Source organism: Zootoca vivipara, chromosome 14, assembly GCF_963506605.1.
Source record: "Zootoca vivipara chromosome 14, rZooViv1.1, whole genome shotgun sequence".
Taxonomy (NCBI): domain Eukaryota; kingdom Metazoa; phylum Chordata; class Lepidosauria; order Squamata; family Lacertidae; genus Zootoca; species Zootoca vivipara.
Window position 1 is genome coordinate 40,404,183 of NC_083289.1, and position 16,227 is coordinate 40,420,409.

Below are 16,227 nucleotides of genomic sequence, written 5' to 3' on the forward strand. Positions count from 1 at the left end.
TTTAATAAGGAATGGGGAAATTTTATAATTTATCTTAAAAATCATTCTAAACAGCTAACATTGTTACTAGGATTTTAATAACACTTGGATCTTAATGGTGACTTTCAGACATAATGGAGATGTAAAAGATTTGGATTATCATAAAAGGAGGAAATGATTAACAGTAGGACCCACAAAGGGGAGGAGGGAAGTCCAGGAGATTCCTTGGAATATTGTTTTTATGTTGTATGTTGGAAATGTGATTGGAAAATTTTAATCTGAAAAACCAAATAAATAAATTTAATAATAATAATAGTAGTAGTAGTAAACCAATTTGGGCAACTTTAATAGATTAGACAACTTCATGAAGGATCGGGCTCATCAATGGCTAGCAGCCCTAATGGCTATGTTCTGCCTCCACACAGTAGCTACACCTCTGAATACTGGTTGCTGTAAATCACAAGAGGGGAGAGTGCTTTTCTGCTCAGGTCCTGCTTATGGGCTTCTCATGAGCATGTGGTTGACCTCTGTGGGAACAGGATACTGCCCTAGATGGACCATTGGGCCTGATCCAGCAGGGCTCTTATGTGAGTTATTCGACCATGCACTGAGGCGCTGGCGTGTGAGAACAAGTACATAGTATCGACGCAACACAGCAACGTTTCTGCGTGTCTCCTGTGGCTTTATATTGCCTACTCACGTTGAATAGCACAGACCTCTCAGACAAAGAATGAATGGGTATAGTTATGCGGAAACAACACGCCAAACCCCCAGTGAAATAACATGCAACAGGTTAAGCATCAGGGAAAGCCACGCGCGGGGGGGGGGGGCACTTTCGTTGCAATTACTGCTAGCAAACCTTCAGCTGAGCTTCGTGGGGGAAATCCCGGGGTTTGGATGCAGGAACGGAGATTGTTCCCAGAGCTGCTCTAACCTCAGCTGCCCCGGCGAGATGTTGCTTTAATGCACCAGCGCTACCTTTGTGTGTTGCGACTGTGCCTTTGCGGGGCAGTGGGTGGGTTGCTGCTGGGGACGAGGGCACCTTAAGGTGTCGGCACCTGCTGATCTGCCGGGGGCGGAACCCTTGCCTCTCTCCACCCGCCCCCCCTTCTCCTTGCCTGGGATTCTCTGCCAGCCACTTCCTGAGAAAGCGGCAGCCCAGGAGCCTGGAGGACCAGAATGATGACTTGAGCGGCGCTCTTCCATCATTCCAGCAAAACCTTCCTGCCGGGGGCTGGATCCACCAGGCGGCTGCGCTGCTGCATCCCTGAATGGAGAGGAGAGCCGGCTCCTTCCAAGAGGTAAGAAGCCACGAAATCATTACTACTTCCCTGTCTGTTTCAGGACTTGTTTCTCTCCCCCCCCCCCCGTCTATATCTCGAGGGTGGTCTTACAGGAGAACCTCTTTCCCTTCCTGGCGCTTCCCACGGCTCCATTGGCATCTGCAGGGGGGGCGTGGGCAGGGAGGGCCGCTGTCCCCCTCCCTCCCTCCCCAGATACTCAGCTTTCTGTTTTTAAAAAGCTTGCTTTTCTAGCATTTGTGGAGTCTGAGTTACCAGAAGAAATGTGCAGGCAGCATTCTTTTCTCTCTCTCTCCTTTTGCTGAGAAACTAGCCTATTCCCACCTGTCTGCTAATACTTTGTAGTTAAAAGAAAATCCTCAGGACGCCCATGCAGACCTTCCTTACTCTCATTGTCAGGGTCTCCATGTAAAGGGCTGACTTCATGCCAGTGGGAGCACCAAAATACATAGAGACCTAGAGACCTTAAACACACTCAAACATTATACAGATAAAAATATACCGTAGGTGTCCACAGAGGTGAGAAACTGAGACTGTTGCTCCCCCTGGAAAACCCTAACCCCCAGATTCCCAGGTTTCATTAAAACAAAACAGAGAAAGGGATTAAGTTTCTAGCTTTTGTAGAATCCGAGATCTGATGCAAACTGTTACAAGCATTATTCTTACTGAGAAACTAGCTTGCTTCACACTTTGAGTGTTCTGCTTTCTCCTTCCTCCATCCTCCGCCCCCCCCATCCCTTCTTTTGTGTGCTTGTGTACTTACTGTATATATTTTGTAGTATTATTTGTGTGTGTGTGTGTGTGTGTGTGTGTGTGTGTGTGATCAGGGAGTTTGGGATATAGTAGCTATCAATTAGGAAGTAGAGAAAGGACACAGTGACTGGTTAGATTTTTGAAAGACGTAGTTAACTTTAACTAGATGTGTTTTTGGGAAGTTGGCCCTATTGAATTTGTTGAATGCTTATTTGTTAAAGTGATTTGTAATAAAAAACTGTGCCTGCTTTAAAGAAAACTTCTGAGCTTCCATTTCGCTCCCAAAGGACCTGTTTTTTATAATCCACCTTTGGACATTAAGTCAATAAGGAAGTGAACAACAGGATAATGATCTGATGGGGGTGGGAATTTTCAGTAAGGCTGATTAGCAAACATTAGTGCCAACAGTTATAAGTATGCCAAGGTCTTTGAAAAAAGCAGGAAAGGATGATAAAAACAACTTACAGCTTTTATTAAAATAAAGCAGTGTATAAGTGTTGTGAAATAAAATAAAATACTAGCTGTTATCCTTGCTGAGGGACAGGTAACATTAAAAAAAACTGGTTCCGATTAATTTTCTTAGTATTATAAAATCTTAAAATTCGGTTGCAGCTGAAGTAATTCAAAACTACATATATAAACACAAGTGCTTGCACATGTAAACTTATTGCTTGCTTTATTGTTGAAGGAGTTTTATATGTTATTCTTCCTTATCACTTAACTGCAATGTTTATGTTAACAGGTGGTGCCCCAGGGCAAATAGCGTGTCTAGTCCTAGTAGAAATCAATAGGATTTTAATATACTTAGCAGCGCGTGTCCTGTCTCCTTCTGAAGTGCCTGGCTGGAATGTGTCATCAAATTGTGACACATCCTCCTCTGAATGGAGGATACAGAAGTGTGCGTGTATCGTCTAGATCAGGGGTCGGCAAGGTTTACCGGCCATGGGCCGGATCACTCCCATGGAGATCGTCCGTGGGCCGGACTGGCGCAGCACGACACCGGAAATCGCTTCTGCGCATGCCCAGACACTGAAAATAGAGCCTGCGCAGAAGCCATTTTCAGCATCCGGACATGCACAGACACAATTTCTGGTATCTGCACATGCGCAGATGCGATTTCTGGCACCGCTCTGCAAATCCCCACACTGCGCTGTGCCAGTTTAGCGCAGCGGGCGTGGGACTCACTGAGCGGGCGGCTCGGTTTGGCAGTGGCTCGTGGGCTGGTAAAACGGTCTTCGTGGCCCGTGTCCAGCCCATGGACGACCCCTGGTCTAGATTTTGTGTTGCTGGAATTCAGCCTTCTGTACAGAGGCGCCATCTGCACTATATATTTTTAAAGCGAAATTGTACCACTTTAAATAGTCATGGCTTCCCCCAAGGAATCCTAAAAACTGTAGTTGGTTGAGGGTGATAAAAGTTGTTAGGAGCTACAATTCCCACAACGATTTAACAGCCTATCCCTCTGCCAATGGAATTCTGGGAATTGTAGCTCTGGGTGGGGAACAGGAGTATCCTAACAACTCTCATCACCCCTAACAAATTGCAGTTCCCAGGATTATTTTTGGGATCCTATGACTGTTTAAAGTGGAGTGATACTGCTTTAAATGTATAGTGCAGATGAGGTCTAATGTAAGAGTATAGGGACGCGGGTGGCGCTGTGGTCTAAACCACTGAGCCTCTTGGGCTTGCTGATCGGAAGGTCGGCGGTTTGAATCATCGCAACAGGGTGAGCTCCTGTTGCTCTGTCCCAGCTCCTGCCAACCTAGCATGCCAGTACAAGTTGATAAACAGGTGACTTTGCAGTAGGAAGGTAAACGGCGTTTCCGTGTGCTCTGGCACTCGTCACGGTCATCTGTACACCAGAAGGGGTTTAGTCATGCTGGCCACATGAACCGGAAAACTGTCTGTGGACAAATGCAGGCTCCCTCAGCCTGAAAGCGAGATGAGCACCGCAACCCCATAGTCGCCTTTGACTGGACTTAACTGTCCAGGCGTCCTTACCTTTTACCTTAATGTAAGAGTCACATCTATTGCTCCACTTGCTTGTTCATCTTCCTCCATCTATATTTCGTCTCTGACCACACCCACCACTTCAGTGTGACCCCAAGAAAGATGCTCTTGAGGGAATGTGGCCCTCAGGCTGAAGAAAAGCTTCCCTATACCTGGTGTACAGGATTGCAACTTTAACTTTCTCTGCTGCATTCATCTTAGACCTCCAGCTTTGGGAGATGGGAAATTCAGGCATCTGCCTGAGCCCCCACCCCCAGCAGGATCCCCCCAGTCATAATCTTCTCACTGTTTAAAGCAGATTTCAAGAACATGACTTCCCCCACAATTCCTTTTTGGGTGGAAGCCATATGCTTTAAAAGTGCTTTAAATGTACAGTGTGGATGTGAGCTGGCTGCTATTCATGGTGGCTAGCTCAAGTGGATGGGCTTGTAGATTGGGATAAAGACTGCTCCGAAGTTTGTGGGGAGCCCTTGGAAAGCCTGGCGCCCAACATGTGTCTAATCAGCATGAGCATCATGCTCTCTGGAATCAAGGTGCGCAGAACAGGATCTGAACTCAGGTGAGCTGTCCTTACTTTATGGGCAATTTCCTCACCTGGCTGCCAAACTACCCATTTAGAAACTTTGGTGGCCAGTGGTAGGGCTGGCTCTGTACTTCTATGAGGATTAACTTTCAGCCTCAGTTTTCCTTCCATCTAGAAGCCTACCTTAACTGTATTTTTATGGGGAATAACGTGATAAAGGCTGTGAACCATATTATTTCACAACTGTCCTTCTGAAAACAGCACCCCTTGGCTCTGCACTACTTGCCAAACTCGATATACTTCTTTAGCATTGTTGTTGTTTAGTCGTTTAGTCGTGTCCGACTCTTCGTGACCCCATGGACCAGAGCATGCCAGGCACTCCTGTCTTGCACTGCCCCCCGCAGCTTGGTCAAACTCATGTTCGTAGCTTCGAGAACACTGTCCAACCATCTCGTCCTCTGTCGTCCCCTTCTCCTTGTGCCCTCCATCTTTCCCAACATCAGGGTCTTTTCCAAGGATTCTTCTCTTCTCATGAGGTGGTCAAAGTATTGGAGCCTCAGCTTCAGGATCTGTCCTTCAAGTGAGTACTCAGGGCTGATTTCCTGAAGAATGGATAGGTTTGATCTTCTTGCAGTCCATGGGACTCTCAAGAGTCTCCTCCAGCACCATAATTCAAAAGCATCAATTCTTCGGCGATCAGCCTTCTTTATGGTCCAGCTCTCACTTCCATACATCACTACTGGGAAAACCATAGCTTTAACTATACGGACCTTTGTCGGCAAGGTGAAGTCTCTGCTTTTAAAGATGCTATCTAGGTTTGTCATTGCTTTTCTCCCAAGAAGCAGGCGTCTTTTAATTTCGTGACTGCTGTCACCATGTGCAGTGATCATGGAACCCAAGAAAGTAAAATCTTTAGCATTAGTGGAACATTTATATTTGCCCCATAGTAGCAGAAACCTAGAAGGTAGACTGTGGAGAAAAAGCATATTTCTCTGTAAATCAAGGTGTGGTTACTAATATCTCTATCTCTCGGTGTGTGTATGCTATATCTTTAAAGCACATTTCCCTCCTCTAGGAATTCTGGGCAATGTAGTTTGTTAAGTGTTGCTGGGAATTATAACTCTATGAGGGGTAGACTACACTAGCGACCAGAATTTTTGGAGGGGGGAAATGTGCTTTGAATATATGCAGCCTGCCTGTTTGCTGAGGGCCAAATCAATTTATGGGAGGGGGCTGGGCACGTGGTGGTGGGGGTGCAGTTGTGTGGGAGAAGGCAGTCAAAAGTGGGTGGGCAATGGATGTAAATTTAGGCTTTTTTTTGACATACCCTGGTGTGACTGGGGAAGATGTGTGGCCTGGAGAGAGTCCAAAGGACCAAAGAGAGAAGGCAGCCTGTGGTTCAGCCTTCCTGATCTATCTTAATGGGAAATAGTTTTCTAAAATGATACCATGGTTGCAGAGATCCCTAATGCAATTGCTGTGTTCTTTAAAAACAAACAAAGAATTCGTATATTTTATTTTCCTCTCCTTCCTGCTCCAAATGAACTTGGTCGGTGAAGTTCTTGAAAGCGATACATCTCATTAAATTATAACCTGGAACTGGTAGCAAACACAGTATTCAGTTCGATGTAATCTGAGAAGCCAAAGAGCCCCACTCTTTGTTGATTCCGATGGCTCAAGCTATTACTTTGAGGTTGCAGTTTCTCCCTGCTCAAGTTGTTGGTTGAGAACATCCTGAAAGCAATAAAGTGAATGAACTAAAATAAATAAATACCCAGAGCCAGTGAAGCTACAAGTCTATAGCAGGGACAAGGAAGAACGACCTTAAATGAGTCCAGAGAAATATACCTTGCCACTGCACTGCCCTTCTTCCCCTCACAGAGCTTCCCAGAGAACTCTGGGAATTGTCACTGTATGGTGAGAATGGGCTCTCTCCCAACAATTCTCAGCACCCTTAGAAAACTGCAGCTCTTAGGATTCTTTGGGGGAAGTGGTGGCTATTTAAGGTGGTGTGATACTGCTTCAAATGTATGGGGCAGATAGGATATATAGGAGGGGAGGGAACATAATAATAACAATAATAAATAATTTATTATTTATACCCCAGCCACTCTGGGCGGCTTCCAACAGAAGAATAAAATAATCAATTAAAGATTAAAAGCCTCCCTAAACAGGGCTGCCTTCAGATGTATTCTAAAAATCTGGTAGCTGTTTTTCTCTTTGACATCTGATGGGAGGGCATTCCACAGGGTGGGCGCCACTACCGAGAAGGCCCTCTGCCTGGTTCCCTGCAACTTGGCTTCTCGCAACGAGGGAACCGCCAGAAGGCCCTCGGCACTGGACCTCAGTGTCCAGGCAGAACGATGAGGGTGGAGATGCTCCTTTAGGTATACTGGACCGAGGCCATTGCAAAGAGACTCCTTGATCCTGGAGCTTGTCCTGTTTGTTTTGACCTCGGTGATAAAATCACTAAATAATAGCATGATGTGCTAAGGTGTATACTGACTGAGGGCGAAATGACACACTGTGTTTAACTGTATGATTGAATTTGACATGTTTTTTTGTGTGTGTGTGTGTTTGAAAGAAAAAGAAAGTAGCTGGAGAGAGCAGAATCAATGCTGTGTGTGTGTAAAACTATTCCTTTCTGTGTTACACAAATTAGTTTTGTGGAAGCGTAAACACGCTTCCTTCAGGATTCTGGGAAGAAAAAAAAGAGGTTTGCTGATGGTGTTGGTATCGTGTTGGTATCGAAGTCCAAGTAAAAGAATGTATTAACTTATTCGCCATGTTTTATATTGCCACCTGGAACTTTTGCTGACAGCTGGTTCCTGATAACATGATAGAGAAGGTAGGCTGCTTATGTTTAAATAAAATGCCTGACCTTTGTCTTGAGGCCCATGAAAGCATTTCCACCTTTCCTGGTCTCGCTGAACAAATGCCAAAGGTATACCAACTCTTTTAGCACTCAGTATTTCCTTGTGGTTTCTAAGTGACGTAGTGGATATTTGAAGATGGAATTTGTGTTTGTTTTTTTGGCAAGCTAAAACATGTCATCTCATAGTAATAACACAAAAAGGCCGGAACAGGTTAATCCTAACCTGAAGACAAAAACGCAGTTGAGAAGAAAGAATTTTGGCTTTTCTATTGAGCTCCAGTGCTGTTAGACTGATCAATGGAATTTGTCCCCGGATGGAAAGATACCTTTTTAAGTATTGTAAGAAAGAAAAATGGGGGCAGGAGGGGGGGGTCAACAATAAAAAATACAAAACAATCCACAATTCAACCAAATCATAAACCAAAATATTAGCATAAAAATCAAGACCATAATCCTTAACCAGGGTTTGTCCTTAACCCAAGGTTTAAAACTGAGATTTCAGGCTCTGTTATCGGCACTTAACCACAGTTAACATTAGAGCTGATGTAATTTGATCTGTAGTTAAGCTGGTTGAGACATACCCCCCCAACGTTTCTCTGATGAAAATAGGGGTGCCCTATTCCACAATAGTGATATAAATAATTTTATTCTTTATACCCTACCCATCTGACTGGGTTGCCCCAGCCATTCTGGGCAGCTTCCAGCATACATAGAAACATAATAAACCATGAAACATTTTTTTAAAAACTTCCCTACAGGTGGCGCTGTGGGTTAAACCACAGAGCCTAGGGCTTGCTGATCAGAAGGTCGGCGGTTTGAATCCCTGCGACGGGGTGAGCTCCCGTTGCTCGGTCCCAGCTCCTGCCCACCTAGCAGTTCGAAAGGACGTCAAAGTGCAGGTAGATAAATAGGTACCACTACAGCAGGAAGGTAAACGGCGTTTCCGTGTGCTGCTTTGGTTCACCAGAAGCGGCTTTGTCATGCTGGCCACATGACCTGGAAGCTGTACGCCGGCTCCCTCGGCCAATAAAGCGAGATGAGCGCCGCAACCCCAGAGTCGGTCGCGACTGGACCTTACGTGGTTTCCCATCACCATCATCCCAAAATACTACATCTAAAGGACACCCAATGAGTTGAATTGGGGTAGATTCGGGCTGGATAAACGGAGCTATCTTGTCTTTAGTGGGTTACATTCAACACAGAGTATATACACTGAAATTCATGGACTGCAGCAAGTAACGTCCATGATTGAGTAGGGCTAACTCTGGATATAACCCTATGCATTTATGACATTCATTGTTAGAAGAAGACATGTTGGCTTCTGAGTTTGATGGCTTTGAAAGGAAAGGAAAGAAACTCAAAGAGGACAAGGGTATCAGTGGCTACTAGTTGTGATCGCTCTGTGTAACACTTTTGTTGGGGATAGGGGACCTGTAGCCCCCTAGCAAAGTGAAACATGCCCAGTTCAACTCCTCATAGGACTTCTGAGAGGGTATGCGATTTTTAACTGAGAAAACTCTGTGTGTGAGAGGATGGGGGGGGGGAGAGATTGAGAGAGAGTTAAAGTTAAAGGGTTAAACAAGAGGGTGTGAGTGTGAAGGATTGGCTGGAACGTATTTTAATCTAATTTCTTTTAAAATAGATTCGGGATGAAACTTTGCCCAGTAAAAAACTGAAAACAGTCCACCAAGTTGATTTCTGAACATCTTTCATACGAAGGCAAATATTTGGATGCGTCATGTCTTTCCACTACAATAACGAAGCCTTTGAAAACCCAGACTATCACCACTCTGAAACGCTAGAGATTGACAGAATGTAAGTCTGAAATATAGCATATAAAAGACTAAGTGGTTGCTATTGTTGAATTAGCAAAGCAAATAATGGTGCGTATTCCTAGAATAAACCTAGCTACTCATTCTGTGCATTGATATCTAGATTATTTATTACAAGTAAAAGTATTTCTATTCAGGGTGCCAATGAGACACACCCTTCTCCAGTAAGCCATTTCATTTCCTTAGAATTCTGTTTATATTTCCCGATTGGCAGTATGTTACTAAATATGCTTAGTAGCAGAGTTACTTTTGTAACACAGGCAGAATCCAAAGAGAAAAGAAATCTAGATAATAATACCTCACTGAGAAAAATGAACATAAACAGTATATAATTTGAGGAAAGAGGACCAGAGAGCTTTTCTTTTGTAATTCCAGCCTTCTACATAGCAGGGAAACCTTGAACCAAACATAAAGAGGAAAACTCCTTCACAACTACACAGCCAATTGGAGCATGTATTGCCACTGCAACCCAGACTTACTAGGATGTGCATTTCTGGTCTCTGAGAGGAGACCTCTACTAATTGCACAGAAGACACAATATCACCAGTGTCACAGACACCAACATTTTACATATGCAACACACATTCAAAATAAGATTCACATTTTCATTAAAAGAGCTGGGGAACTTTTGGCCCTCCAAATGTTATTGGACTCGAATCCCATCAGCCATCACCATTGACCTTGCTAGCTAGGGGCCAAAGGTTCCCCAAGCCTATTTCAGGTCATGCTCAAAGATGGCTACTCTTAGGTGGTTATATGGAGGGAAAAGGCTATCAGTGGCAACTAGTCATGAGGGCTGCATGCTTCCTCTCAGATCAGAGGGGGCATGCCTCGCACTACCACTTGCTGGAGATTGTGAGGACGAGAATTTGTGTCCTGCTAGTCTTTGTTCCAGAGGTATCTGAATAACCATTGTGAGATACAGGAAGTTGAACTAGATAGTCCTGGGGCCACCAATGTGGCACCCATGGGCAAATAGTGCCCTTTAGAACTGCCTCTAATCATGAAGCCTTTGAATCATTGTCCCTACAAACGCACACTCCCTTTCATCATGAGATAGTGAGAGGGTGGTTAGCTTTTCAGACCTATAGTCGGATCCACCAGGGCTCTTCCGACGTTTTTAGGACCCAGGTGGCGCTGTGGTTAAATCACTGAGCCTAGGGCTTGCTGATCAGAAGGTCGGCGGTTCGAATCCCTGTGATGGGGTGAGCTCCCGTTGCTTGGTCCCAGCTCCTGCCAACCTAGCAGTTCGAACGCATGTCAAAAATGCAAGTAGATAAATAGGAACCGCTACAGCGGGAAGGTAAACGGCGTTTCCATGTGCTGCTCTGGTTTGCCAGAAGCGGCTTTGTCATGCTGGCCACATGACCTGGAAGCTATATACCGGCTCCCTCGGCCAATAATGCGAGATGAGCGCGCAACCCCAGAATCGGTCACGACTGGACCTAATGGTCAGGGGTCCCTTTACCTTTACCTTTAAGCAAAGCCTACATTTCACTTCCTTCCCCCCTCTCTTTATTTCTCACACAGAAGACCCTATCAGAGGAGCACTTCTTTTCATTTTAATCCTTACGGCGCCTCTCCCTATGAATCCGATGTTGATTACGACAACGCGGAAGAACGAGGACGGAGCTCGTTTGTGCTGATGCCTATGAGCTCAATGCGGACTCCATCTGATGACGATGAATACAGGCGGACAGATTTTGTGCCCGAGATGTCCAGTGCAAATCCATATGGAAACTCTCATAGTATGTCATTGCATTTTATGTATGCAAGTTGTAACGGAATAATGCAGAACATTTTGAGGCTACTATAATGGGGAAATGCAAGTGGGAACCCCAAGAAAAGGATTCCACATGAAGTGTTGATGTTTTTAAGAGCCTAGCTGCTCCTTTCCATAATCCATCTTTCCTAGTTTTCCATCCCTCCAAAAACAATTTGTCAGCCTTTCGTAGGCATTCGGTGCATACTGAACTGTTTTGGGTGTCCTCCTCTCACTGGCGTAGCAAGCCCAGATGGTACCTGGTGTGGCACCCCGTATGGACTGCACATGTGCGCATAGCTGCCAAGTTCTCCCTTTTTAAAAGGGAAATTCCATTATGCTGAATAGGCTTCCTCGCGAGAAAAGGGAAAACTTGGCAGCTGTGTATGTGCGGCATCCCGTGTGTGCACACTCTGTACGGGGTGCCGCACATGCGCAGTCCGTACGGGTTGCCGCTGGTGCGCGACAGCCTTATGGGCTGCCGCTTGCGCATGGCGGTACCCTGTACGGACTGTGCCTTACGGGGTGCCACTCACGCGGCAGCCTATACGGCCGCCATGCACAAGCGGCAACCCGTACGGACTGCGCATGTGGGGCACACAGGCGCCGCACCGGGTACCACCTGGGCTTGCTACGCCAGTGCAAACAGCTTGTGAATTTGGTTGTGCCCTGGCTGTCATTTTGCTTTGGGCTGTACTGTGTCAGAGTGGAGGCGGGGCATATATGTGACTGAAAGCTCTTCCATGCAAAAATGTACAAAATCCCTAGACACAGAGAAAACTAGTGCATCGGGGTCCTAGCTTTCCCCCTGGATTTGTGTGTGTGTGTGTGTGTGGACTACAAGAAGAGATGCAATTTGCTTCTGTATTTTTCTTTTTTCTTCATTAGTTAATCCTTCATTTGAGTATGAACCAGAATTAACACAGAGGTCGCCTGCTGCTAATAATCTATTGAATGATCCTTATGCACATAGACTGGGTGATATGCCTGATGGAGGTAAGATTTATGGGATATAATGGCATTGTTGAAACATTTAAGTTTCGATATAAAAAATATATTCAGAGTAGGTTTCACAGCTGATTTGAACTTTAAATACTGTGTAAGAAAATTTACTGAATAGGCAAATATCATTTGATTATGAAAAGTGTTTTGAAGTATATTCTAAATGATATAGAGATCATGTATCCTGGTGTTTGTTTGTTTCCTTCACCCTTAGGTTCTAAGGTAGGTTACAGAATTAAAACACATTATTAAAAGCAATTTAAAACAGCTTACAGTCATAAAAACATACACTTCAGTTGTCAAAAGCCAGGGGGGGAAACGTGTCTACAGCATTCTCCAGAAGCTGTATAATGAAGGTGTCAGACACACTTCTGTGTGAGGTAGTTCTACAACTTAAGGGCTAGCACAGTGAATGCCCTGTCCTGTCACCCTCCTCAAGCCTCTGAGGGCAGAGGAACTAACTGCACGAGGGTCCCCTGTGCCGATCTCAGTACCCATAAGGGTCTGTGGGGAAGAAGGTGGCCTTTCAGATATATGGGACCCGAGTCATTCTCTGCAGTGTGATTTTTCTTCCTACCTCGGCATAAAACAAGAAATGCAATTGTGAGTGATGTCTTTAAAATCTCTGGCTTGGGCCATTTGGGCTCAGTGGCGGTTTTTGTGTCTTGATTTTTGAAATATGGCAGCCCTATGCTATGGTTTTCCCAGTAGTGATGTATGGAAGTGAGAGCTGGACCATAAAGAAGGTTGATCGCCGAAGAATTGATGCTTTTGAATTATGGTGCTGGAGGAGACTCTTGAGAGTCCCATGGACTGCAAGAAGATCAAACCTATCCATTCTCAAGGAAATCAGCCCTGAGTGCTCACTGGAAGGACAGATCCTGAAGCTGAGGCTCCAATACTTTGGCCACCTCATGAGAAGAGAAGACTCCCTGGAAAAGACCCTGATGTTGGGAAAGATTGAGGGCACTAGGAGAAGGGGACGACAGAGGACGAGATGGTTGGACAGTGTTCTTGAAACCATGAACATGAGTTTGACCAAACTGCAGGAGGCAGTGCAAGACAGGAGTGCCTGGCATGCTCTGGTCTATGGGGGTCACAAAGAGTTGGACATGACTAAACGACTAAACAACAACAACAATGTTAGGGATGGGAATGAAATTCTTTCCAAGCTAAGTTCTGCCATTTCCCTTCAAAGTAGTAATGTCTTCCATTCATGAGAAACAAAGATCAAGCTATTTTGTTCTTCATAACAGACAGAACAAAAGGTCCTCTTTTCTTACTGAAACCTCCTTTCTGACTCCTTTCTTACTGAAATCTTTCTGGGGGGTGAAATCGATTCCCCAAAGAATCAACTGAATAATAAACATGTAAATATTGAGAATCCAGACGGCACATCGGACACAAAGCATTCTGGCCCAGTTAAGTGGTTGCAGGGGAAACCTTTTCAGGGCAAAAATACTTCAGCCACCATGGAGACTGTTGGAGACCTGGAAAAGTTTACCTAAAAGTTTACCTAAAAACAAATGCTTCAGATGTTCCACCTCCATTTAGGCGAGGAATAATATTTAAAAAATCATTTGCCAAAGGAAGAATGCCGTGAATAAATGCCCTGTTGTCCCCAGACCATTAGAGGCCAATTAATTGCATCTTCTGACTCTGAAGTGGAAGGTATAAGTACCCATGGCATTCAGATTCTGCTGCTGTCAAATTTTGAAGTGTATGCACATAACTGTATATAGCAGGTATACACACAAACCCGTGGCTTAATTGATGGGGGTGGGGCTGTCACCAGCAAATATCTCCAGTGCTTAAAAGCTTGCATTGGTTGCCCATATGCTTCCAGGTTCAAATTTCTTAACAGCAGAACCATTTAGTTCAACAAAGCTTGCTTAAGGAGATTCCAGTGACTTTTTGACATTTAATGACACTGGTCTTCATATTTCAGCACTGGTATGGGACACCTTCAAGGCTGTGGTTTGGGGTACTCTTATTAGCAACACAGTACACTGAAACAAGAGAGTAAAGTCCTTTGTCTACCATTACTTGAAGACATTTAGGAATAGGATAACATAAAATTACATCTAGTAAATGTGCTTACTGACAGTTACCTGGGAAAATAAAACAGCTTTACTCACTAGATATCCCCAGAATTGTGACCATTCAATATCTTAAACAATCCTATTATGAACTTGGTAATGAAAACTCAAGGGTTTTAGCTAACCAGTTATGGAAAAGGAAAAGAATCAGATTAATTTTTTTTAAAGTGGGAAACTGTGAAATAACATATAAGAAAATTTCTTAACAAATTTCTGATATAAGTTATCTTATATAACCTAGTTAGGCTCTCATACACCTTACCTCTCCCCACAGTAAGCTTCTAGCATATTACACTGGGAATGTTAGTTGTATGAAAACAAATCTATTTAGATCAGTGGTTCATTTATTAAGTTTGGTAAAGTTCATTAAAAAGGTGCTTTGGTTAATTCCTCAGTTCACTTAACCCAGAGACGTCACCGGCAAGAAGTTGATATGGTCTTCATGACACCGTCTAGTCTGTTTCGATCAGACCCAGGATATGAAGAGACCAAGAAAAAGGATGGTAAATAAATTATTCCGACTTCTCTCTCATTCCTCCCAGGTTTCCTATGGAAAGAATTTTTAGAGTCCCAGTGTTGTTGGCCAATGCGTTATTAAATCATTACAGTACAATTGCATCTTGCACCCAATTTACTTGTGTGATTTCAACCTTGTGTGATTCAAAGCCAGCTGCTTGAAATCCTGCAAATTAATTGCATGCAAGGTGGAGAGCTTAAAAGCTCCGTTTTTGTGCTGGGTTTTCCCAGTGCGGACTTGCTTACCTTGCTCTAGGATGCTCTTGCGAGATCTCATGGGAACTCAGATGGTCCCGTGAGATCCCATGAGAGCACCCCAGAGCCCAGTAAGCAAGGTGGATAGCTTAAAAGCTCTCTGTCTTGCTTGGAAGGTGAGGATGGTTGTGCGAGGGCAGTTCCAACAGAGCAGTTCATATATAGGCATTTTTGTGTATACACACCATCCCCAGAACATGACCCCACGCAAGACGCTATCAACTGTACAACAATAAGTGTTCCATTACTTTTGTTACAACAATAATTTTGGGGGGAGGGGAGGGGAAGTGATTTTCTAAAGAATTATTCTACTGTGGAAGTATAACTCTGAAGGCAGGCAGGAGTCCAAAGACATTTTACTGCCTAAGGCAGGCATCCCCAAACTGCGGCCCTCCAGATGTTTTGGCCTACAACTCCCATGATCCCTAGCTAACAGGACCAGTGGTCGGGGAAGATGGGAATTGTGGTCCAAAACATCTGGAGGGCCGAAGTTTGGGGATGCCTGGGCCAAGGCAAGGGACAACATGGCACCCCCCTTGTTATTCCATGCAGAGAAGCCTCAAAGTTGAATCTTACTTCAACATTGGCTGACAGGACAGGATCTTCCACTACTCCTGAATGCAGCAAGACTATTTGGAGGGTACACCCAGTTATTTCCGCCACAGCGCCTTGCTGCTGCTCCCCTGCGCCTATCACCCAAGGCAGCTGCGTCACTCTGGCCACACCTGCCCTGTACATGTAAAGCCCTATGATACCACTATTCTTTGGTTCCCCCAAAGAATCATGGGAATCAAAGTTGGTTAAGGGTGCTGGGAGTTGCTGGGAGAGCCCTTCACAGAGCTACAATTACCAGAGTGGCGCCTGCCCTGTGGAACGCCCTCCCATCAGATGTCAAGGAAATAAACAACTATCTGACTTTTTGAAGACATCTGAAGGCAGCCCTGTTTAGGGAAGTTTTGAATGTTTGATGTTTTATTGTGTTTAATATTCTGTTGGGAGCTGCCCAGAGTGGCTGGGGAAACCCAGCCAGATGGGCGGAGTATAATTATGATGATTATGATTATTAAAAATCCTTATTCCCAGGGAATTCTGGGAATTGCAGCTCTGTGAGCAGAACAAGAGTCTCTAGCAAATCTCAGCACCCTTAATGAATTGTATTTCCCAAGATTCTTTGGGGAAGCCATGGCTCTTCAATGTGGTAGCCTAGTGGTTTAAATGTATAGTGCAGATGCCCTTGTCTATTGGTAGGGCCTGCTCTGTCTGAAGGGCTTTTAAGCAAGTTTCTAAAATATCTTATCCCAGTCTGTATCTGCATTTGTT

At 44.6% G+C, this 16,227-nt stretch overlaps 1 protein-coding gene across 1 annotated transcript in view; it reads left to right on the forward strand.

The window, feature by feature from the left end:
- Nucleotides 1-860: 860 nt before the first annotated feature.
- Nucleotides 861-16,227, forward strand: part of TMC5 (transmembrane channel like 5) — a 42,080-nt gene continuing 26,713 nt past the window's right edge. The window contains exons 1-6 of the mRNA XM_060282793.1: nucleotides 861-1,280; nucleotides 9,084-9,256; nucleotides 10,804-11,021; nucleotides 11,924-12,031; nucleotides 14,532-14,645; nucleotides 14,884-14,947. Of these exons, the coding sequence (XP_060138776.1) occupies nucleotides 9,180-9,256; nucleotides 10,804-11,021; nucleotides 11,924-12,031; nucleotides 14,532-14,645; nucleotides 14,884-14,947 (581 nt within the window). The 5' untranslated portion in view covers nucleotides 861-1,280; nucleotides 9,084-9,179. The remainder of the gene's footprint in view (nucleotides 1,281-9,083; nucleotides 9,257-10,803; nucleotides 11,022-11,923; nucleotides 12,032-14,531; nucleotides 14,646-14,883; nucleotides 14,948-16,227) is intronic.